The sequence below is a fragment of the Bos taurus genome, chromosome 6, assembly GCF_002263795.3.
Source record: "Bos taurus isolate L1 Dominette 01449 registration number 42190680 breed Hereford chromosome 6, ARS-UCD2.0, whole genome shotgun sequence".
In the NCBI taxonomy this organism is placed as follows: Eukaryota; Metazoa; Chordata; class Mammalia; order Artiodactyla; family Bovidae; genus Bos; species Bos taurus.
Genome location: NC_037333.1, coordinates 115,628,031 through 115,649,634, shown reverse-complemented (window position 1 = coordinate 115,649,634; position 21,604 = coordinate 115,628,031). Strand labels below are relative to the sequence as shown.

Sequence of the window (21,604 nt, the reverse complement as noted above, 5' to 3'; positions counted from 1 at the left end):
GTTTCAGGTGGACTCATTGCGTATGTGGGGAATTTCACGTTAATTCGACTGTCAGTGACTTCAATTCTTCTGCTCCAGTTGCTGAAGACTCTGTTTGGAACAAACCTGGCCTCCCAGTTGGACGGCCTGTCTTCGCACGCCAGCAAGTCGCAGGGCCGTGCGCAGCGCCTCGGCTCCTCCAGCGCGCGGCCCGGCTTGTACCACTACTGCTTCATGGCACCGTACACCCTCTTCACCCAGGCCTTAGCGGACGCCAGCCTGCGGAACGCGGCGCAGGCAGAGCAGGACCAGGACACCGCAGGGTAACCTTCTGAGCGCCCCCTGTGTTCTCCAGAGCTCTCTGCGGTGCTGAAGGCAGGGCCCCCCCTTCAGAGAAGCGTGTAGCCCAGTGAGAGACAAGGGCCTGGGGTGTTCCCATCTCGGCGGGTGGGGCTGGGCTGCGGGACAGGAGAGCTGACGAATCAGCAGACCGGGAAGGGGGTGCGTGTGTCTGACACTGAAGGCGCGTGGCTGCAGGGTCAGGTCCTGTGCTGCTGGCGCCCAGGGGTCGCTCGGGCGGTGCAGCTGCGCTGGTGTGCAGAGGACTGGTGGGCGGTGTGTCCCAACTTCATGGATAAAGATCTCTTTCCACTTAATTTATGGCTGTGTTGCACTTCCCCAGTGGCTCAGGTGGGAAATCATCTGCCTGCAGTGTGGTTCGATCCCTGGGTTGGGAAGATCCCCCGGAGAAGGCAATGCAACCCACTCCAGTACTCTTGCCTAGAAAATTCCATAGAGGGAGAGCTGGTGGGCTACAGTCCATGGGGTCACAAAGAGTTGGACGTGACTGAGCGACTTCACTTTCTTTTTTGCTTTCTTTCTTTTTTTAGGATGTCTGGAATTGCAGTAGTTGTTTCTTAAATTACTGTTAATTGTTAATGCATATTTGAGTTACTATGTAGTAGCAGTAGAACTCCTGGGTTTTTGTTACGTAGATTTAGAGTATTTTAGGAAAATGTCCATGTTTTGGGCTTTAATTGGTGATATACAGACTTTTTCTAAGTCTCAGGACTGCTATTGGTGCTAAGTCGGTTCAGTCGTGTTCGACTTTGTGTGACCCCATAGATGGCAGCCCACCAGGCTCTCCCCCGTCCCTGGGATTCTCCAGGCAAGAACACTGGAGTGGGTTGCCATTTCCTTCTCCAGTGCGTGAAAGTGAAAAGTGAAAGTGAAGTCACTCAGTCGTGTCCTACTCTTCACGACCCCATGGACTGCAGCCCACCAGGCTCCTCCGGGATTTTCCAGGCAAGAGTACCAGAGTGGGTTGCCATTGCCTTCTCCGACTAGGGCTCTTTAAATTTTTGTCTAATATGGGAAATAAGTAAAACAAGCAAATGTCTGATCATTGTCATTTAATATTACGTTTCTTGAAAAGGGTATTTGCTGTAAAAGTTTAAAGAAATCAAGCTATGCCTTCTGAGTCTCCGAGCCTTTTCCGAGCCTGGCGCCTCCAGCCCCTGCCCCCGGGGCTGCGTGAGTGTCTAGCAGCAGTAGCGCTCTGGCCCAGGTCACCTGCTGCAGGTGACGAGCCATGGTGGTCCGTCCACCACAAACTCAGTCCTGTCTGATGGCATGCTCAGTCACTCGGTCGTGTCCAACTCTGCGACTCCATGGACTATAGCCCACCAGGCCCCTCTGTCCGTGAGATTTTCCAGACAAAAATACTGGAGCGGGTTGCCATTTCCTTGCCTGACTAATCTTCATTAAAAGAAGAGCTTGATGCCGCTACACCGAGTGGCTGTTGAAGTCCTTTTGACCCTGAAATGTTCTGATTCTGTGAGTTGGAGTTAGCTTGACCTAGGTCTAGCTGGGGACACAGGAGAGTATGTAAGGGTGTTCTTTGCTTGCCCTCTTTCCTACCTGGCAGGTGGTTTGACGTCCTCCAGAAAGTGTCAACCCAGCTGAAGACAAACCTCACCAGCGTCACAAAGAACCGAGCAGACAAGGTAACTGGGAGCCCCTCAGGTTGCGGCTGGAAGCGGCTGCCGCTGAAGACTCACTCGCGTGCTCTTTCTCCTTCGCAGAATGCTATTCACAATCACATTCGCTTGTTCGAGCCTCTTGTTATAAAGGCTTTGAAGCAGTACACGACCACCACCTCCGTGCAGCTGCAGAAGCAGGTGCTGGACCTGCTGGCGCAGCTGGTGCAGCTGCGGGTCAACTACTGCCTCCTGGACTCAGACCAGGTGTGACACTGCGCCTCTGCTCTGCCGTACCTGTTCACGATGTAGTGAAGGTTACCTGGGAAAGACGCTGGAATCTGCCGTCAGGAAGTGTGCCTTTCCTTCCCGCACTGGCTGCTGCCTCTTCTCTGTCTCACCCACGGTCGGGCGCAGAGGCCTGGCCTGCGGAGCCTCGGCAAGCTTGGCGCCCTCAGCTGGGCTCTCCAGCCTTCATGCTCCTGCAGTGGTTCCTCCCATCTACCCACCTGCCCCCACCCCAAGAGTAATTTGAATTTACGGTTTGGGGGGACATCTGTGCAGAATCCAGAGTGTGGTTTTAAACAGCTTATGAGGAACGGTTGCCAGTTTCAAGCTGTCACCTGTTGCAAAGGCGTGTGGTCTGTCGGGCAGCGGCTGGCCCCTGCGCCCCAGCTGTCTGAGCCGTCCCGAGGGTCCTCACTCGCTTCCACTCCGTGGGCCCTCACCCCCGCACCCTGCTCTGGCGTGTGCGACTGTGGAAAGGCAGATCCCTTCATGACGTGAATTCTCTGAAAGCAGGAGTCAGGCCAGCCAAGGTCACCCCAGGGACAGTTGTGTTTGGGGCGTCAGGATGTGACCATCCCTGTTGGGCTGTGACCGTGGGCCGCTTTCCTGGGCGAGATAGGAAGTGTTCTGAGGTGGAAACGCTGCAGCTCTCCGTTTGCCCCTCAACGTCACCGTGTTGTGGGTGCTGTGGCAGCGTCGCTGCCCTGGGGAAGCTCGACGGAGAGGTGACCCCGCTTTCCCTGCAGTGCTGCTGGGGGTCCACCCAAGGGGAGGGGCCTGGGGGCTTTGTGTTGGCCAGCATCTTCACCACCCTGCTCTCCGCGCTGGTTTTCAGGAGGACATTCTCCACAGAGCTGTTTTCCTTCTCTGGGGAAACGTTCCCAGGGGATGGTGGTTCTGTCGTCTGGGGAGGGGACACCCTCATCCGCGGTGGGGTGGCTGTGGCCAAGGGGAGGCAGGCGTGGGACCTGCCGTGGGGCTTCCCGGGAGGAAGCAGGGCCCGGCACGGGCTGGCTCCACTTGTCGGAGCCCAGCAGGCACCTTCGCAACTCCTCATGGAGACCAGTCCTCTCAGTGGTGGTTAGAGGTCCCCTCTCTCCCCAGGTCTTAGGATTAGTTGCGGTGATGGCCTTTATGAACAGGGTAGAAAAACGGAAGAGGCCCACGGTTTGCCTCAGTTCAGGGCATGGCTTACGGAGCCCCTGCGTGTGTCTGTGTCACACCGGGGGCAGGAGGGAGCCGGAGATGAGCTCCGAGTGTCAGGGTGGAGAACGAACACGCGCCTAAAGCTCGACATGGTCGTGAGCAGTCCCGGGTGTGGCCTCCACTCACAGCCATTGCGCCCCCAACAGCCCTGGGTGCCCGGCCCCTCTGAGCGCTGGTGCTGTGGGGAGAAGGTGGGCTCAGCTGGACGTCTTGTCCCTAAGCCAGCTCAGGACCCCCAGGCTGCCAGGCGTGCCGCAGCCGGACCAGCGGGACCTGTGCTGCGCCCTTTGGGGGCCCCCTGGTGGCCCCTGGAGCTTCTCGTTTGTTTCTCCCAGGAGGTTTCACCTCAGTGTTGAGTAAACGAGTTTAAAAGGGTTTCTGCAAGTGTCTTGAAACTATCTAATCTGACCGTAGCATACATTTGAGTTCTTGTATAGAAGCAAGGTTGTCTACCGTCAGGAAACTTGTCAGAGGTCTATACAGATGAGCGCCAAGGAGAGTAACCTTGTTTGCACATTTTAATTACTGATGTGAAAATTGTATTTCCTGCCTGTAGGTGTTTATTGGATTTGTGCTGAAGCAGTTTGAATACATTGAGGTCGGCCAGTTCAGGTAATTGCATTTTGTTACTTTAGACTTCTTGTCCTTGTTACATAATTACATGTAATTTTATTTTATTTTCATCCATTTTATTTTTTTGGCCACACCAAGTGGCATGCAGATCTTAGTTCCCTGACCAGGAATTGAACCTGTGTCCCCTGCAGTAAAAGTGTGGCGTCTTAATCACTTCCTACTGGGGAAGTCCATACGTGTAATTCTAGATTTTTAAGATGAATGTTTACTTTAAAGATCGCTGGGCGTTTTTGCCAGGCACTGTGTTTAATGAAAGTCTGATCAACGTTCTGTGGATTTTTGTTTCTCTTGAAAATTAATGACTTAAGTATCTCAAGCCTTGTTGGGAGGTCGTTCTTCACCTGACATTTACACGTGTTGTCAGTTTTCATTTCAGATTTTAAAGCATTTAATTATAATGGTTTTGCTAAATGAAATCTTATTTGAGATAACAGTAATTTTTTTCTAATCTTACAGAAAACAGCATTAGATGTGGTTATCTTTAGTAACTTTACCTTGCTAGCCTGTAAGGTTTTAATACTTCATCCTGTAAATATAATTGAAAATGAAACTCCTTTAGTTTCTGAGCCACTTAGTCGTGAGGGAAGTGTGGTGCAGAGGAGTGTCCTGAGCGGCCCGTCCGCCCGCCTCTCCCCCTGCCCCCGGGTCTAGAGGCCCGGGCTCTTGTTCTTGGGTGTGTCACCCTGACCATGTGATTGGAGGCAAGTTACCTTTTCTCCTTTGGGTGCCAGCTTCTTCAGTGGCAGGGTGAGGGACAGATGGAGGCGCCCTGGGCTGCGGTGATGAGGGTGCCTCCCTCAGGGCCCTCACTGAGCCCTGCCAGCTGCCTAGCGGGCGTGGGGGCCCCGCCCCAGACAGGGACTCGAGATGAGGGTGACGGGACCGAACCGGGTGCCGAGGCTCCGAGCGCTGCCCCCCACCCCACGCTCTCCTGTTTCTCATATGCATGCTCTCCACTTTGAATCAGGAGTGTTTTGGGGCTGTTAATACGATGATGTTTTTTCATTTTAAAAGGATGTCTTTGGATGTTTCTGTTTCTAGGGAGTCAGAGGCGATTATCCCAAACATCTTTTTCTTCCTGGTATTACTGTCTTACGAGCGTTACCACTCAAAACAGATCATCGGGATCCCTAAAATCATCCAGCTCTGTGACGGCATCATGGCCAGCGGGAGGAAGGCAGTGACGCACGGTAATGGGGGGCGGGCCTCTCCCTGGCTCTTTGGTCTGTGTGCTTACACTGCCTCCCGCTGGCTGTGCGCGTGTGTACTCTGGCCAGAGGTGTCTGAAGAAGGGAGTGTGGTCCACCTGGGTACAAACAGCGCACGTGGAGTCGGCCATAAATACTCTTGTCTATCCACATGAAACAGAAAACTTTAAAATCCAGCTTCTGTAAGGCCACTGGGTTTATTGCCCAATGTCCTGGAAGGTACAGTGTGGCCTTGATTCAGGACCTTGTTTTGACTGCCTGTTTCATAGGAGCTAAAGTGAGGTCCACAGAGAGCGACCCGCAGCCCAGGCACCTGCTGCCGCCTGGCGCAGTGAGGCTGTGCTGTGGGGAGGAGTGTCACCCCTCTGACTTCCTCCCAGCTCGCCCTGCTCGCCTTATGTGGCGCTGTCGGCAGAAGCCTGGAGGCCTCTGCGCCGTGGTGGGGGCGCCTCCTGTGACCTCTGCTGGCTGCCGCACCGAGGTCCCCCTGTGCTGTCCCGCGGCGGCGGACCTCCCAGGCCGGGGGCGGGGGTACGCAGGGCTCAGCTCCTTTCCGCCTCCACGCTAGCAAGGCGGCCAGCCTACTGTAGGCCCCTGTCCCGGCCTCGGCAGAGGGGCCCTGACTGCGTGTGCCTGGGCCCTGGAGCTGAGAGTGCAGGCCTCACTGGAGGGGCGGCTGAGGCTTCCCAGACCAGAGGGAAGCAAGTTCTTTGTTTGGAAAGAAAGTTGATGGACAGTCAGACCTTATTGTCTCCACTACAGAGCCTGGTCATCTGTGGGAAACTCAGCCAGTATGTGTGTGTGAGTGTGTGTATGAGTCTGCATGTGTGTGAGAGAGAGAGAGTGTGAGAGAGGCTGAGGGTGAGAGTGTGCCTTTCAGTAACTTGGTGACTTGGCCCGGCTGATGCTCCTCAGTGAAAGGCCTTCCTAGTTTACTCCTGAGGGTGTGTTCGGCCAAAGACTTCACTTTGCTGTTTTGAGTAAAGACACGCCTTGAGGGGGAAACGCTTAGTCTAACGAGAGACTGAGTTGAGTTGCTTGAAACACTATAGAAATCTAATCCTCTAAGTGTTTTCTGTGGGAAAAGCATCTGTGCTCTTTTCAGGTGACTGAGCAGATGGTGTATGAGGTTAGAATGCTGCTGTTTTTTAGTTTAAATTCGACTTTTGAATTTGTGTCACTTTGTGTCAGAAGTAATGTTATGTCACAGAAGTCCTAGTTTTCAAAAAGATTTCACAACCTTGTGAAGTGTCAGGGAAGACCCTTGACCTTCCAGGATGGCGTACAGATAATCTCCGTGCACTCCTGGGTAACCTGAAATTATCCCTGATCGCCGAGTCGAGTGTGGATCAGACCTCTGTTTCTTGGAAATCGTCTGGAGGCGTCAGTGTCGTCTCCCGAGCGCCTTCTTAGTGTCCTTCTGTGCCCACAGCCATACCTGCCCTGCAGCCCATAGTCCACGACCTCTTCGTTTTAAGAGGAACCAATAAGGCTGATGCAGGAAAAGAGCTTGAAACCCAGAAAGAGGTGGTGGTGTCCATGTTACTGAGACTCATCCAGTACCATCAGGTAAGGGGTGGGGTAGGGGAGCAGGAGTGGCAGGAAGCCTGCGGTGGCCCTGTCCGCTCGTCAGCGAGTGTGGCTCTGTGCCAGCCCTGGGCTCTTGGGCAGTGGGGAGACACTGCAGGCGGAAGGCTTAACGGGGTCTCTCTTTAAGGCCCCACGCCTGGCCGACGGTCATAAGTTCAGTCAAGGTGGTGGAGGACCCTTTTCCAAAACAAGGAAAAATCAGTCAGCAGCGTTGATCACGGTGCTGGAGTTCTGAGTGTTTTGAAAGGTCTCAGCCTGAAGTGATTTAAACACTTGTTTGTACATGTATTTACCACCGTGTTGGTGGAGGACCAGAGTCTTTGCACTGATTTCTGGCTCCGCTTTCCTCCAGGTACATTTGGAATTTCAGATGGTGTGAGGCTGTCTGAAACCTGGCATTTTAGAGAGCGCTCTTCCATGACTGGCAGGGGCCTCGCCCTCATGGTCTCAGTAATCCCTGTTACTGTTTGTCTCTGGCACAGATTCTCTCACAGAAACTTCTATGCATTCTCGTTTTGCTTAACCTAGGTAATATTTAACTAAATACTTAGCGTTGAATTAAATCCTGTAGGATTAAAAGTACAACTTCCATAAGAGGGTCGAGAGCCAGTGCCCAGCTCTTGGCAGGCACATGGGCTGGTGTCCCGCGCGTCCGCAGCCTGGCTTACGGGACAGAGCGCGGCTGGCCTTGGTTTGGGAAGACGGGCCACAGCGCAGACTTGCCTGCCTCTGCGTACGTGCCGCTGGGTCCTGGGAAGGGAGAGGCCGCTGTGGGAGGAGGCGGCCGGGCAGGCTTTCCAGGGAGTGGGCTCCGCCTGGAACGTGGCATTTTATAGACTGGGCTGTAGACTGTCTCTGCGATTAAGCATTTTCAGCTTTGCAGGCTGCCTGGCACCTGCATCTCTCCCTGTCTGCTGTCGTGTGAGCGCCGTCCTGGCAGCAGGTTCACGGTGGCCCCATGCCAGCAAGGCCGTGTTTATCAAGCAGGCGTTCAGGGGTCTCTGTTTAGGAGGGATCACGACCAAACTGGGGCTCACCCACGGAGAACTCTTCTGAAGTAAACCGTCTTCACGGGGAGGGGAGCTTTGCAGAGCGCAGAGCAGAGGGGAAGGCTCACGGGAGCCGGGGACCCAAACCGTCTTCAGGGGGAGGGGAGCTTTGCAGAGCGCAGAGCAGAGGGGAAGGCTCAGCCGGGGCCCCTGCGCGGCGGTCCGGTCCTGCCCCTGTGCTCTGCCCGAGGCCGACAGGCGCCCGGCTTTCCTCTGGTTGGAGCCTGGGAAGGCCCGAGGCGTGGCCGTGCTGGGTCCGCCTGGTGTGCACGGCGCCTGGGGCGTGCGGGCCGGGCTCAAGCATCTGGGCCGTCCCCGCAGGTGCTGGAGATGTTCACGCTGGTCCTGCGGCAGTGCCACAAGGAGAGCGAGGACAGGTGGAAGCGGCTGTCCCGGCAGGTGGCCGACGTCATCCTCCCGATGCTGGCCAAGCAGCAGGTGCGTCCCCCCCCCGCCCCCACCTGCGCCTCCCGTGGGGCCAGCCTTGGAGCTGCGTGCTCAGGCTCACTCCCAGCGGGCGCGTTTCATCGGCGTTAACTGTGCACCGGGGCCAGTGCGGGGCCTGGGTCAGAGACAGCCTGGTGCCCACGGCGCCTCGGGGCTGCCTCCTTTCCGGCTCACCCTGCCTCCCTCCTGTTTGCTCTGTCAGGGAGGGTTTTCTCTTGCTGCTTACAGAGTAGCTTAGCAGTAAGCCGACACTTAGGATCTCTGTGGTTGAACGGTGCCATCGGTGGGCCCCACGCGTGCAGGGTTGAGGGCGGGACTCCCTGCCGGGTGCAGCACCGCCTCGGAGTCAGCAGCAGGGACGCGCCAAAGACGGTCACTCCAGAGGCCGCTGCCAGGACACCCTGCCTGCTGCCGGCACAGCTCTGGCTGTGAGGTGCCGTGGGTGCCGCCAGCAGGTGCCCGTCAGCTCGTCCAGGTCGGCCAGCTCGGGAGTGAGTGCTCTGGGCGGTGCGGTGCCCATGGCTCTTGGTGCTGACGGGAGCGGGTAGGCCCTGTCTTCACGGCGTCAGCTGCTTGCTCTGCTCTCGTCACAGACCGTCATCCTGAGGCCAGGGTGGGGGCCGGGGAGCGGGGTCATGGTGTTTGGTAAGAACAACAGATACACAGGATTTTTTTGATGACTGGCACCTGACATGTGGCTGCGGGATCTCAGCTCCCGACCAGGGATCAGACCCAGGCTTCAGGCAGTGGAAGGATGGGTCCCAGCTCCTGGACCGCCAGGGAGGGCCTGATAAGACGCAGTTTTAATGAGTGGGTGGCTCCGCTGTTTTCAGCTGGCCGAGGCATCCATGGCCGCAGGGACGCATCTCCAGGGTGGGGCTCCGTGAGCTCTGCACTCCTCTCACCGCAGACACTGAGGAGGCAGCGGGCCGGGGCCGCAGTGCGGGGTGAACGCCCAGCGTACCTTCCCCTGCAGTGGCACTGTGTGCCGGGTGGTCTGTGGGCCAGGGGCACAGCGCAGGGTGCATCCGCACGTCCCCCCCGACTACGCCTGCCCTCCTGGCCCCGGAGGATGCTGGCCTAGGGCTGGGGACAGCCAGCACAGGGCCTGGTTACTGTCTGTAGCGTCTGACGAGGGTTGTGGAGGGGGGACGCGAAGGACGTGAGGGTGACCTGAGCAGATACCTGGGGAAGCTCTCTCTGGGGGGGCTGTGGGAGAGCCCTCAGGGGGCTTGGTAGGAAGGGGGGCAGGGTGAATCTGAGAGCTGAACAGGCGGTCAGGGTAGGGGTAGCGGAGAGAGCCGCTCACAGCTCAGGGCCTGCATAGACCCGGGCATGGGGACAGAGGGGCAGGAAGGGGCACCCGCTGGACGCAGCTCGGATGCAGAACCAGCGAGTTGTGCTGACAGCTTCAGTGGGCGTGAGAGGAGGGGCAGGTCAGTGGCTGCAAGGTGATGGCTTAGGGGCCACCTGGACGGAGCGAGATTCAGGGGGAGCTCGGAGCCTCATCCGCATGTGTTGGGTTGGGAGAGCAGGAGGTCCCCGAGGAGGCTGAAGCAAGCCCCTGGGGTGCCGGCCTGGAGGGGGCGGGGGCACTGCGGGCCAGGGTGGGTGGGCAGTGGGATGCGGCCGAGCCCCGGAGGTGTGAGGGGCCCTGCGGACCAGACGGGGGCGGGGCGGGGAACCGGAGGCGCAGGCGGCACAGTGTTCTGAAACCTAGGAGAGAAGGCACTCCCCGCAGCCGTGGCCATGTGCACCCTGTCAGCTGTGACGGGCTCAGCGGCAGGGCGGCGGGCGAGTGCGCTGTGTGCACACTCAATCGGGACCATTCTGCATCCTTTAAAAGTAACCTTAAGGTTTGAAACCCGTTCTTCATTTATTTTTTAGTGGAAAAAAAACAGAGACATAATACAATTTTTCGAAACAACTTAAAAACTTCTCTACAGGTACAGGAATGTGGAGGAAGTTAAAGAGAACTGCACTAATTTGCGAACGTCGTCTACTCGGTGGTGGGGTGGGGATGGAGTGCAGGTGAAGAGAGTGAAAGAAGGTAGAAGACAGAGAGTGTGATGCCCACGTGGGTGAGCTGCGCGTGCAGGAAGGGGTGCAGCAGGGGCCGGTCCCCGGAGCAGTGGTGACTGTGGCAGGCCATGCGGGCTCAGCTGAGTAAATCTCATACTTGGATCTATTTGAATTTGTGCAGAAAGCATGTTTGGTTTATTTAGTAAAAATCTAAATGAAATGAAAAGATTTCCATCGTGCGAAAAAAAACGTAGCTGTTACGGTATTGTTCTAAAAAAACGTTTCCTTGGTTTGCTACTGACGTTGAGTCGTATGGAAGTTTTGCGGGGTGGGAACGATGGGATGGTCCAGGTCATCAGGCCGTGAGACACCTCACGTGGAGGGCAGCGTTGACCTTTTTTCTGCTGGCTTACGGGGAAACGTCTGCGACATTCACTCGCAACAGATGCACATTGATTCTCACGAGGCCCTGGGAGTGCTGAACACGTTGTTTGAGATTTTGGCCCCCTCCTCCCTACGCCCTGTGGACATGCTTTTACGGAGTATGTTCGTCACCCCAGACACCCTGGTGAGTACCTGGCTCCTGGTGGCGTTCTGGGTCCCGCGCCTGGGGGTGTCTGCAGGGCTGGGGGTGGAGACTTTGCCTGTTTCATGGGGTTCCAGACAGCACTGAGGCCGCTGGTCCCAGCCGCGCTTTGAGAACCAGCGAGACAGGGACTCAGGCGGCTTTGTCAAACTGGGGGTGAGGGGAGGGGGGTCTCCGTAACTGGCGTTGGCAGGGGGGTGTCTGGCTGTCCTCCTCAGCAGCGCTTCCCCGGCTCTGTCCCCAGGCAGCGGTGAGCACGGTCCAGCTGTGGGTGTCAGGCATCCTGGCCATCCTGCGGGTGCTGATTTCCCAGTCGACCGAGGACATCGTCCTGTCCCGCATCCAGGAGCTCTCCTTCTCTCCGTACTTGGTCTCCTGTCCGACAATCAGTAGGTTAAGAGATGGGGACAGTACTTCAGCACTGGAGGAGCACACTGAAGGGAGACAGATGAAGAATCTGCCGGAAGAAACATTTGCCAGGTGCGTGTCACGTCTAGTCCGTGGCCTTGGGCTGTCATGTGGTGTTGGAGCCCTAAGACCGACAACGTGGCTTAAGGAGCCGGTGTGTTCTCTTTGCCCAGCCAGCCTCGTCTCTGGCCCTTGGTCCTGCCTCTCTGCAGGCTCGGTCAGGTCCTGAATCAGACCCTCTGAAGACTGCCCAGACTAGTCTGTGGGTGCGTTGCCTGCAGAGAGTTGGAAAATGTAGGAAGACCCACTAAAAAGACCCGCTTCTTTTCCTCCCCACTGTGTACTGCCCTCCTGACACCATAGGCAGTAGAATCCTGCTCCCTGCCAGGTGGACTGCTCTGCTGTGCTCCCTTCCGTATACTTGTGTGTTCTTGGTCATTCAGTTGTGTCCAACTCTTTGCGACCCTGTGGACTGTAGCGCACCAGGCTCCTTTGTCCGTGGGATTCTCCAGATAAGAATACTGGAGCCTGTTGGCATTCCCCTCTCCAGGGGATCTTCCTGACCCAGGGACTGAACCTGCATCTCCTGCATCGCAGCCGGGTTCTTTACCACTGAGCCCCTGGGAAGCCCCACCAGTGTGTTTGTGGTGTCAGATCGTGTCTGCCCGTGTCGATGTTGGGAAGCTCCTTGGAGGCCACGCTCATGACTCGGGCACTGTACAGACTTGCTGTTAGACAAGTGTGCCTCCTCGTCTGCTGTACTCGGGTGTGCTCTGAGTTAGAGCCTGCAGAGCATGTCCTGGGCGCTCACTTCCTGCCTGCGTGATGGCCGTGTGCCACCCTTGGGTGGCCGTAGGTAGAGGTCGTCGTGGAGATGAGGCGGGTGAACCTGGTCAGCACGCAGCCTGCGGCTCACGCTGTCGCGGTTAGGCAGGTGGCTGAGGTGCGGGCTGCAGGAACGCCCTGTGGTGGGCATTAGCCCGCTTGATGGCTGAAAGCCTGGAAGGAACACCACAGGTCCCTTGAGCCTCCTGACACGCCCTCAGAGGTGCTGTGCTTATCCCATCTTGTTAGGAAAGTGGTGCACAGAGAGGTCAAGTGGCTTCATCCAGGGCCTCTCTCCTCCTCTCATTGTATTGGGCTTCCCTGGTGGCTCACACGGTGAAGAATTTGCCTGCAGTGCAAGAAACCCAGTTTCGATTCTTGGGTCGGGAAGATCCTCTGGAGAAGGAAATGGCAACCCACTCTAATATTCTTGCCTGGGGAATCCTAAGAACAGAGGAGCCTGGCGGGCTGTAGTGCGTGAGGTTGCACAGAGTCGACATGACTGAGCGACTCACGCTTCCCTGTTCTGCTTCTCTTGCGTTGGACTCCCCCTGTACCTACCGTGTGTGTGATGTTCGTGGGTGTACTTCTTAGGAGTGCTCTGTGACAGTCACCTACTTTGCTCTCCCCTTCTCCCTCTCTCTGAAGGTTTCTGCTCCAGCTGGTTGGAGTCCTCTTAGAGGACATTGTTACAAAGCAGCTGAGAGTGGAGGTGAGCGAGCAGCAGCAGACTTTCTACTGCCAGGAGCTGGGCACGCTGCTCATGTGTCTCATCCACATCTTCAAGTCCGGTAGGTGCACCGCACTAGCCTGGCTAGAGCGCCTGTGCCCCGCCCTGCCAACACACCCGGCGTGCAGGTGTGCGCAGAGCCAGCTCTGCTGTGCCCTGTGTGTATTTGACGACGCGGTGCTGTGCGAACGTGAATCTGAGGGCCTCTGCTGTGTTAAAGATTCGGGAAGTCAGGATGTTCTGTTGCCTTTATGTATGATTGTGAATTTAAAAAGTCATTGCACGAGAGAGAGTGAGAGAGATCACAAAGTCCCTGCCCTGTAGCAGGCATAGGAAGGGGCCCGAGTTTTTCAAGAGGAATGAGCATTTTCAAAAGCAGTGGTCTTGCTAGTTATCGGGTAGAGGCATATCTTTCTTTGTTCAGCAAGAAAAGCGAAAGGCAGTTCTAATCTCGGGGAAACACAAACAGCAGGAAAGCTTGGCCCAGACCCGCAGCACACCTGGAGGTGTGGGAGTGGGTGCCCTTTGGGTGGCGGCCTCCAGTGTGCTTCACTCTGTGGCCACGTTGCCTGTTTCCATATCTCAGCTCTTACTGTGCTGGCTCTGTTGTCTGGTGGGCTCCTTCCCCATGGCAGAAGGGAGGGTCTCTGACTTGTGGTCTCAGGGCTGCAAGAGTCCGGCCACCCTGGGCCCGCTGAGAGGTTGGACAGCCTTCGTTTGCGGGAGGGGGTTACTTTCCAGTAGCACGGGGAGAAAAGTTATGACAAACCTAGATAGCGTGTTAAAACACAGAGATGTTACTTTGCCGACAAAGGTCCGTATAGTCAAAGCTATGGTTTTTCCAGTGGTCACATATGGATGTGAGAGTTGAACCATAAAGAAAGTTGAGTGCCGAAGAATGATGCTTTTGAACTGTGGTGTTGGAGAAGACTCTTGAGAGTCCCTTGGACTGCAAGGAGCTCCAACCAGTAAATCCTAAAGGAAATCAACCCTGAATATTCATTGGAAGGACTGATGTTGAAGCTAAAACTCCAATACTTTGGCCACCTGATGTGAAGAACCGACTCATTGGAAAAGACCCTGTTGCTGGGAAAGATTGGGGGCAGGAGGAGAAGGGGTGACAGAGGATGAGATGGCTGGAGGGCATCACCGACTCAGTGACATGAGTTTGAGCAGGCTCCGGGAGGGGGTGAAGCACAGGGAGGCCGGGTGTGCTACAGTTAGGGTACTGCAAAGGGTTGGACACAATTTAGCAACTGAACAGCAAACGACAGTGAGCGAGGGAAGCGGAGTGGACAGAGTACCTGAGGGTCTGCTGCAGGCGATGAAAGCGCGTCAGGGTGAGCTCGGAGGCAACCACCAGACCTGAAGCAGAGCGATGAGAAGTTGCCCTCAGAGGGATGCGGCAGGGCACCTGTAGAATCAAATCCTCTTGTGTTACGAGATTTTTAATTTGCATCAAAGTGATATATACACACGAGTTCAAATCCCACTCGTGTATATATCACCTTAACACAATTAAAGCACACACGCAGATACGTACCATTAAAGCAGAAGGTCATTACCATCATCGCCCTTTATTCGCTTGAGAAAGAGGTGCTGAGTCACCCGCCGCCGGGCCGGGCCTGGGTGTGCGGTGGTCAGTAGAGCTGATGTGATTCCTGCCTCTGCGGCTGTCAGTCCAGCGAGTCGGACAGTACACAGAGATGCCGATACACAGAGATGCCGGTACACAGAGGTGCCGCCGCAGGTCCTGATGTCTCCTGATCAGGAAACAAGACAGTGGCAGGCAGCACGGGGCGGGCTCTCCTCGTCGACCGCAAAGCTGAGGCCTGGAGGAGAAGGAGCTGGCGCTTTGGAGAGAGTTTCTGAGAGCGGCCAGGGCCAGAGGGCCTGGGAGGCAGCGGGACCGAGACTGATGGGGCCGGATGCCTCCTCAGCTGCGCCGCGTGACTGCAGGCGCCCTCGGCCCTGGGGTGTAGTCAGAGTTTGTGATAATGGGCTATAGCTTTAAGCCATCTTATTTACTTAACACGGAAACAGTTTTCTTTCTGAGGATCTTCCAATTTATGCCCCACCAACCCACCACTGTAAGTGTGAAGTTGAGAGGATAATTAAGGCATTGAAGAATCAGTTGTTATTAGCATGTTGGTCACTTTCATATTTGGCCATCATTTGGTGTGGATCTGACCCCAGTTCACATCAGGGGCTGCTTTCCACCTTCTTTGATAAGAGCGGTACGTTCTGCGGCCTTCGCCGCACCCAGGGATTTCACGGTGCTCGCTCCCCTGCTGTTCTAACCATCCTCCTTTCCTCAGAGATCAGGGAGGACACTTTTGTGTCTGCTGCAGGGCCGCCCAGCCCGCTTCCTGCAGGGTGCACATGTTCCGTGTCTGTGCTAACCCAGCTACTTGTGCTTGCATGTGGCCCATGGGCTCTGGAAGTGTGACTGCTGTGGCTGAAGCGCTTTTATTTGATCTAATTTTGGTTAAATTTGAACAGCCACTTGTGGAGTGGAGTGTGAGCGGCTGTGCCCTGCTCAGGAGTCCCGGCCAGGCGTCGGGGCACCTGGATTTTGCAGCTCATGTCTTTGGAGATAGTTCAGTTGGTCCTTATTGTTCCTTATTCAGGCACTCAGTCGTGTCCAACTCTGTGACTCCATGGACTGCAGCGCACCAGGCCTCCCTGTCCGTCACCATCTATCGGAGCTTGTTCAGACCAGTCCATTGAGTCGATGATGCCATCCAGCCATCTCATCCTCTTTCGTCCCCTTCTCCTTCTGCCTTCAGTCTTTCCCAGCATCAGGGTCTTCTGCAATGAGTCCGTTCTTCACATCAGTTCTTCACATGGCCAAAGTATTGGAGTTTCAGCTTCAGCATCAGTCCTTCTAATGAACTGGTTTGATCTCCTTGCAGTCCAAGGGGTTCTGAAAAGTCTTCTCCAACACCACAGTTCAAAAGCATCAATTCTTTGGCACTCGGCCTTCTTTATGGTCCAGTTCTCACATCCATACATGACTACTGGAGAAACCATAGCTTTGACTAGGTGGATCTTTGTCAGCAAAGTAATGTCTCTGCTTTTTAATATGCTGCCTAGGTTTGTCATTAGCTTTTCTTCCAAGGGGCAAGTGTTTTTTAATATCATGGCTGCAGTCACCATCTGCACTGATTTTGGAGCCCAAGGAAATAAAGTCTCTCTCTGTTTCCATTTTTCCCCCATCTTTGCCATTAAGTGATAGGACCAGATACCATGACCTTAGATTTTTGAATGTTGAATTTTAAGCCAGCTTTTTCACTCTCCTCTTTTAGCTTCATCAAGAAGCTCTTTAGTTCCTCTTCACTTTCTGCCATAAGAGTGGTGTTATTTGCATATCTGAGGTTATTGACCTTTCTCCAGGCAATCTTGATTGTGGCTTGTGCTTTATCCAGCCCCGCATTTCGCATGATGTACTCTGTCTGCATCATGATTTAGGACTTGAAATAGCTCAACTGGAATTCTATCACCTCCACTAGCTTTGTTCGTAGTGATGCTTCCTAAGGGCACTTGACTTTGCATTCTAAGATGTCTGGCTCTAGGTGAGTGATCACACTATCGTGGTTATTTGGGTCATCAGGATCTTTTTTGTATAGTTTTTCTGTGTATTCTTGCCACCTCTTCTTAGTATCTTTTGTTTTCATTAGGTTCATACCAATTCTGTCCTTTATTGAGCCCATCTTTGCATGAAATGTTCCCTTGGTATCTCTAATTTTCTTGAAGAGATCTCTAGTCTTTCCCATTCTATTGTTTTCCTCTATTTCCTTGCATTGATCACTGAGGAAGGCTTTCTTATCTCTCTTTGCTATTCTTTGGGACTCGCCATTTGAATGGGTATATCTTTCCTTTTCTCCTTTGCCTTTCGCTTCTCTTCTTTTCTCAGCTATCTGTAAGGCCTCCTCAGACAGCCGTTTTGCCTTTTTGCCTTTTTTTTCTTGGGGATGGTTTTGATCACCATGTAATGTTGGTGTTTGTAAATAAGCGGCGATGGGTGTGTATTAAGGTCTTGTTTCTAGCTCCTCGGGTATTTGGACGCCATTTCTTTTAAACACACTAGGGGGCAGAATTACTGTGTGATTGGTTTTGAGATAAAATTAAATCATCGTGTACTTTTATATAAATAAGGTGCCTTTAGCATCTAAAGTTGGTAATTTTTGTTTTTGCATTGCTTAAACAATGACAATAATTACACCCTGCACTGAAAATTGAGACCTTTGAATTTGCCCATTTCAGGTGTTATTTCTTAAAATAGGAACCAGTCTGAGTAATGGCCTTGTGTTTTCACTTTGTTACCCCTTGTGTTGGAGGAGGGGAGTGAACCCCACAGTCGTTGGCCTGTGTCGGATTCCATCTGGCGCAAACAGACAAGAAGGCACCTGGTCTCCACTTTACAGGTGCTCAGAAACCGGCTGCCCAGATGGAAGCAGGGGGAGCCGGCAGCGGGCTGACAGTGTCCATCACTTTGCCACGGGCAGGGCTGGGTCTGGCCTGTGGCCACCGTGAGGCTCCCTGCTGCTCACCGTGTCGTCCAGTCGCCCCGTCGCCTGCCCCTTCCCACCGCCCTGCAGACGCCTGCCCAGCCACGGGCAGCATTCCTGCCCCCTTGCTGCCTTCCTGCAGGCCCAGCTCACTTCCTGGTATTTTCAAAAGGGCCTATATTCCCCTGTATGTGTGGGCCAAAGCAGCATTTGTACTTTGTGGACAAATTCGTGTCCTTGCGTCCCTGGGGCATGTGGAGCTGGCTTCGTGTCCATTTTGAGGTGGGCTAGAAGGAAACAGGAATCCGCTCTCCCCTGGGGGAGAGCTTCCGGGCCCTGAGGAGAACACTGTGGGGAAGCTGGAGCAGAGCCTGCCTGGGTCTGCTGCTGACATGCGGGACTGAGCGTAGATGCCTGCCTGCCTGGCCACCCAACCCAGGTGGTCGTGTCATGGTGGGCGTGGGGGCCACCCGGCCCTCAGCTCGCTGGAGCCTGCAGGATGGCCGCGCCCTGCCCACCCGCAGGGCTGTGGCTCGGGCTGTTCTGGCTGCAAGTGACCTGACTACAGGCCGCGTAGGGGCTGCTGCCCTTTTTGTGGGGCTGTGTCCACTGTCGGCACCAGCGAGGCTTCCTGCCCGGAGCCCCTGGAGAGCCTGGTCTCCTTGGGGAGGAGGGGACGGTGGGGCGCCCGCTTCCACGGCTGCTCAGTTAAGGAGGCGAATTGTCAGGCTGGAGTTTCCGAAGTGCCAGGTGCCCTGGACGTGTGAATGTAGGAAGGAGCCCTGCGTGTGCCCCTTTGGTGTAAAAGCTTCATGTGGCTGTGAAGCGTTGGGCCGCCAGGAGCAGCACAGACGTGTCCCCGTAATCCGCTCTGTTCCGGGTTGTTTCCAGGGACGTTCCGGAGGATCACCGCAGCTGCCTCGAGGCTCCTGAGGGACGGCGCGGACGGCGGCTTCTATGGCCTGGAGAGCCTGAACGCGTGGGTGCGCTCCATGGTCCCCACGCACCCGGCCCTGGTGCTGCTCTGGTGTCAGATCCTGCTGCTCGTCAGCCACACCGACTACCGCTGGTGGGCAGAGGTGCAGCAGACCCCCAAGTACGTGCGCTCTCCCCCCGGCAGGCCCGCCCGGCTCCTGTGCGCGGCTCTCAGCGGCCGGAGCTCGGCCCGGTCTTCCCGAGGCGTTGAAAGGTTCTGCTCCCATGCCTTTCTTTCCTGGACACCATTGCAGGGAAATGTGGTTTGACTGCAGGCATTCACAATAGCCACTGCTTTTCACACGTGACTTCCTTGGCAAGCTCTTTGACACCGTTCCATCTTACGGGCCATTCTTGTCCTGTGTCCCTCCTGCTGGGTTCTTGTTCTTAAATTGGTTCCAGAGCCAGAAATGTTGCAACATTTTAACTTTGTTATAAGTTAAATGTGGTTCTGGTTATTCTTAGATAATGCAGTCATTATTTAGCCGCGTTTCAAAACTACCTTATTTTTTGTCGTTCAGAAAGACTTACTAAGTATGTGCTTGTGGGTGGCCCTCTTTTTGTAAAAAGTTTCCAGGTGTGACTCTGATTTCAGGCCCCTCTTGCCCAGCCGTGTGTGCGTATGTGGAGATAAAAGCTGATCACCACCCCTCCGCACCCCCGCCCCAAACTGAGTCCCTGGGGCAGTGTTTCTGGAAGACTTAAGAGCCCCCCAGGAGAGAAAGCTCTGGAAACAGGAGGCTGCAGGGCCGAGGTCAGCCCTGTCCGCTCAGCGTCGGCACGAGGATGTGCCGGCGGGCCGCGCTCGCAGGTGCTGGCCCGCTCTGTGCTGTGTGCCGTTGGGTGTGCGGAGGAGGAGTCAGTGTTTCCGGCCCTCCACGTGCTCACGGCGAGCTGGGGGAGCAGAGCAGTGAGCGTCTAATCTGCTTAGAGGACAGTTTAAGCTCGCCATGGTGGCTTCAGTGCCGTGAAAGTCAGGAACGGAAAGTCAGAGTCTCTTCCTTGAGAGCTTCGTCACTGTGCATGTGAATCGCCTGTGGGGCTCGTTCAGATTGAATTCAGTTCACCCAGAGAGTAGGGCCCAGGACTCTGCATTTCTGCCCGGCTCCTGGGGCTGCCAGTGTCTGGTCTGAGGGGCCTGCTCTGCACACCGAGGCCCCGTGGTGGGTGCTGTCTCCCTTCTGTCCACCTGCCTAGCACCTGCGGGTCCTCACAGCTAGCTCAGGCCCCGCCCCACCTAGTCCTGCCTGGTATGACGGGGAGGACGTGGTGAGGCTCCCCAGACTCGTCCTGGGGCGAAGGCAAGAACACCAGAGGCTGGCACCCCAACTCCTGAGTATCCAGCTGTCAGGTCCAACAGTGGGCGTGGCCCTTGGAACAAGCCCTCGTTGCGTGCTTTTGGTTATAAGCAGCTTTTAGGGGAGACACCTGCCGAGGCATTTAGGGGTACAGTCTCTTGACCTACAGATGACTCTTAAATGGTGCAGGCCCCCAAAACTACATGTGTATGTGTAGAGTGTGTGCATGTCTAGAGTGAGTGTGTGTGTGTGTGTGTGTGTGTGTGCCTGAGCACAAACGTGGCGACTTACTAGTAGTTGAATCTAGCTGAAGAGTATGTGACTGTTAATTGAGTTATTCTTTCAGTTTTTCTGTTGGCTTGAAAATTTTCAAAATAGAAGTGAAGAAAAAAGATGGGCGAGGGCCTTTAGAGAGCAGCTCCAAACAGTGGTCAGGGTAGGTCTGCTCTGGAGGGAAGCAGAGTAATAGGAAATGGGGACACGAGAGAGTTTCCGGGTGAGAGGTCGAAGGGCGTGGGCCACCCTTATGATACAGAGCATTATCTAGAGTTGGTGAGAGCGGATGGGCTTTGAGGCACAGACCTCAGGTTTGTGATACTGATTTAGTTTTTGCCAGATTTTTACAATCGAACTTAAATTTTCCTGATTTCTCTCCATATATCAGCAGATACAGGAAGGCCGTCCATCCTGGGTTCTTAGCTCAGTCATCGCTTCCTCAGGAAAGCTTCTTGATTTCTCTTTGATTGGTGAAATCTCACACTATCTGCTCTCACTCCAGCCTTTGCCTCTTTTTTCTGGCATGTGTTGAAACTGTAATTTGATGTTTATTTGAGTGACAATTTGGTTTCCATCTCTCTCTCCCTTGAGAATGTTACCCCACAAGGGCCCTCATTGTATCCCAGCACTAACGTGAGTTAGTGATTTGATCTCCCTGACGCTGCAGCAGCAGAGTCCTTTCACGCACATAGCACCAAGTGCCAGGTGTTGTTCTAAGGGCTTCCTGTTATACTAAGTCATTAAAACCCCTAGGACTGCATGCATATTACAGATGAGGAGGCTTCTTTCCCCAGAGAGGTAAAGTAACTTGCGTGCGGTCACAGGTTAACACACATGTGTGCATACGTGATCCCCCGCTTGTTTATTTTCACGTGTTATAGCTTCACTGTCGCAGTAGTGTGCGTTCACTTCTCGGTGCTCTGGCTGCTGTTCACTGGTCTCTGGGTCTAGGTCAGTGCCGTAGTGCTTTGCCTGCTGTAGGTTTGGAGCGTGGTTTGAAATCGGGGAGCGTGATACCTCCAGGTTTGTTCTCTTTCTCAAGCTTGTGTTGGCTCTTCAGAGTCTTTTACAGGTTCTGTGTGAATTTTGGAATTTTTTGTCAAGTTCTGTGAAAAGTGCCACTGGAATGTGGATAGGGATTGCAATGAATTGATAGATTGCTTTGTATGTTATGGGCATTTTAACAATGTTGTTGTTGTTGTTTAGTCATTCAGTCGTGTCCAACTCTATGGGACCCCCATGGACTGTAGTCCTCCAGGCTCTCTGTCCATGGGGTTTCCCAGGCAGGAATACTGGAGTGGGTTGCCATTTCTTTTTCCAGGGGATATTTCCAACTTAGGGCTTGAACCTGCATCTCCTGCCTTGCAGGTGGGTTCTTTCCTCTGAGCTGCCTGGGAAGCGCTCTAACAGTATTAATTCTGCTGATCCATGAGCAAGGAATGTCTTTCCTCTCGTTTGTGTCTTCTTTAGCTTCTTTCATCAGTGTCTCAAAGCTTCACCTCCTTGGTTAAATTTATTCCTATTTTATTATTTTTGATGAAATTGTTAATGGGGCTTCATTAATTTCTCTGTTTGTTATTGGTGTATAAAAATG

At 54.5% G+C, this 21,604-nt stretch overlaps 1 protein-coding gene across 2 annotated transcripts in view; it reads left to right on the top strand.

Moving 5' to 3' along the window:
- The window catches only part of HTT (huntingtin), a 123,716-nt gene that overhangs the window by 74,512 nt on the left and 27,600 nt on the right, over positions 1-21,604 (top strand). For both annotated transcript variants that reach the window (XM_024993718.2, XM_002688430.6), the window contains 11 exons: positions 79-302; positions 1,907-1,985; positions 2,064-2,225; positions 4,009-4,064; positions 5,127-5,275; positions 6,726-6,862; positions 8,254-8,370; positions 10,847-10,969; positions 11,232-11,467; positions 12,869-13,011; positions 18,353-18,557. In XM_024993718.2, the coding sequence (XP_024849486.1) occupies positions 79-302; positions 1,907-1,985; positions 2,064-2,225; positions 4,009-4,064; positions 5,127-5,275; positions 6,726-6,862; positions 8,254-8,370; positions 10,847-10,969; positions 11,232-11,467; positions 12,869-13,011; positions 18,353-18,557 (1,631 nt within the window). The remainder of the gene's footprint in view (positions 1-78; positions 303-1,906; positions 1,986-2,063; positions 2,226-4,008; positions 4,065-5,126; positions 5,276-6,725; positions 6,863-8,253; positions 8,371-10,846; positions 10,970-11,231; positions 11,468-12,868; positions 13,012-18,352; positions 18,558-21,604) is intronic.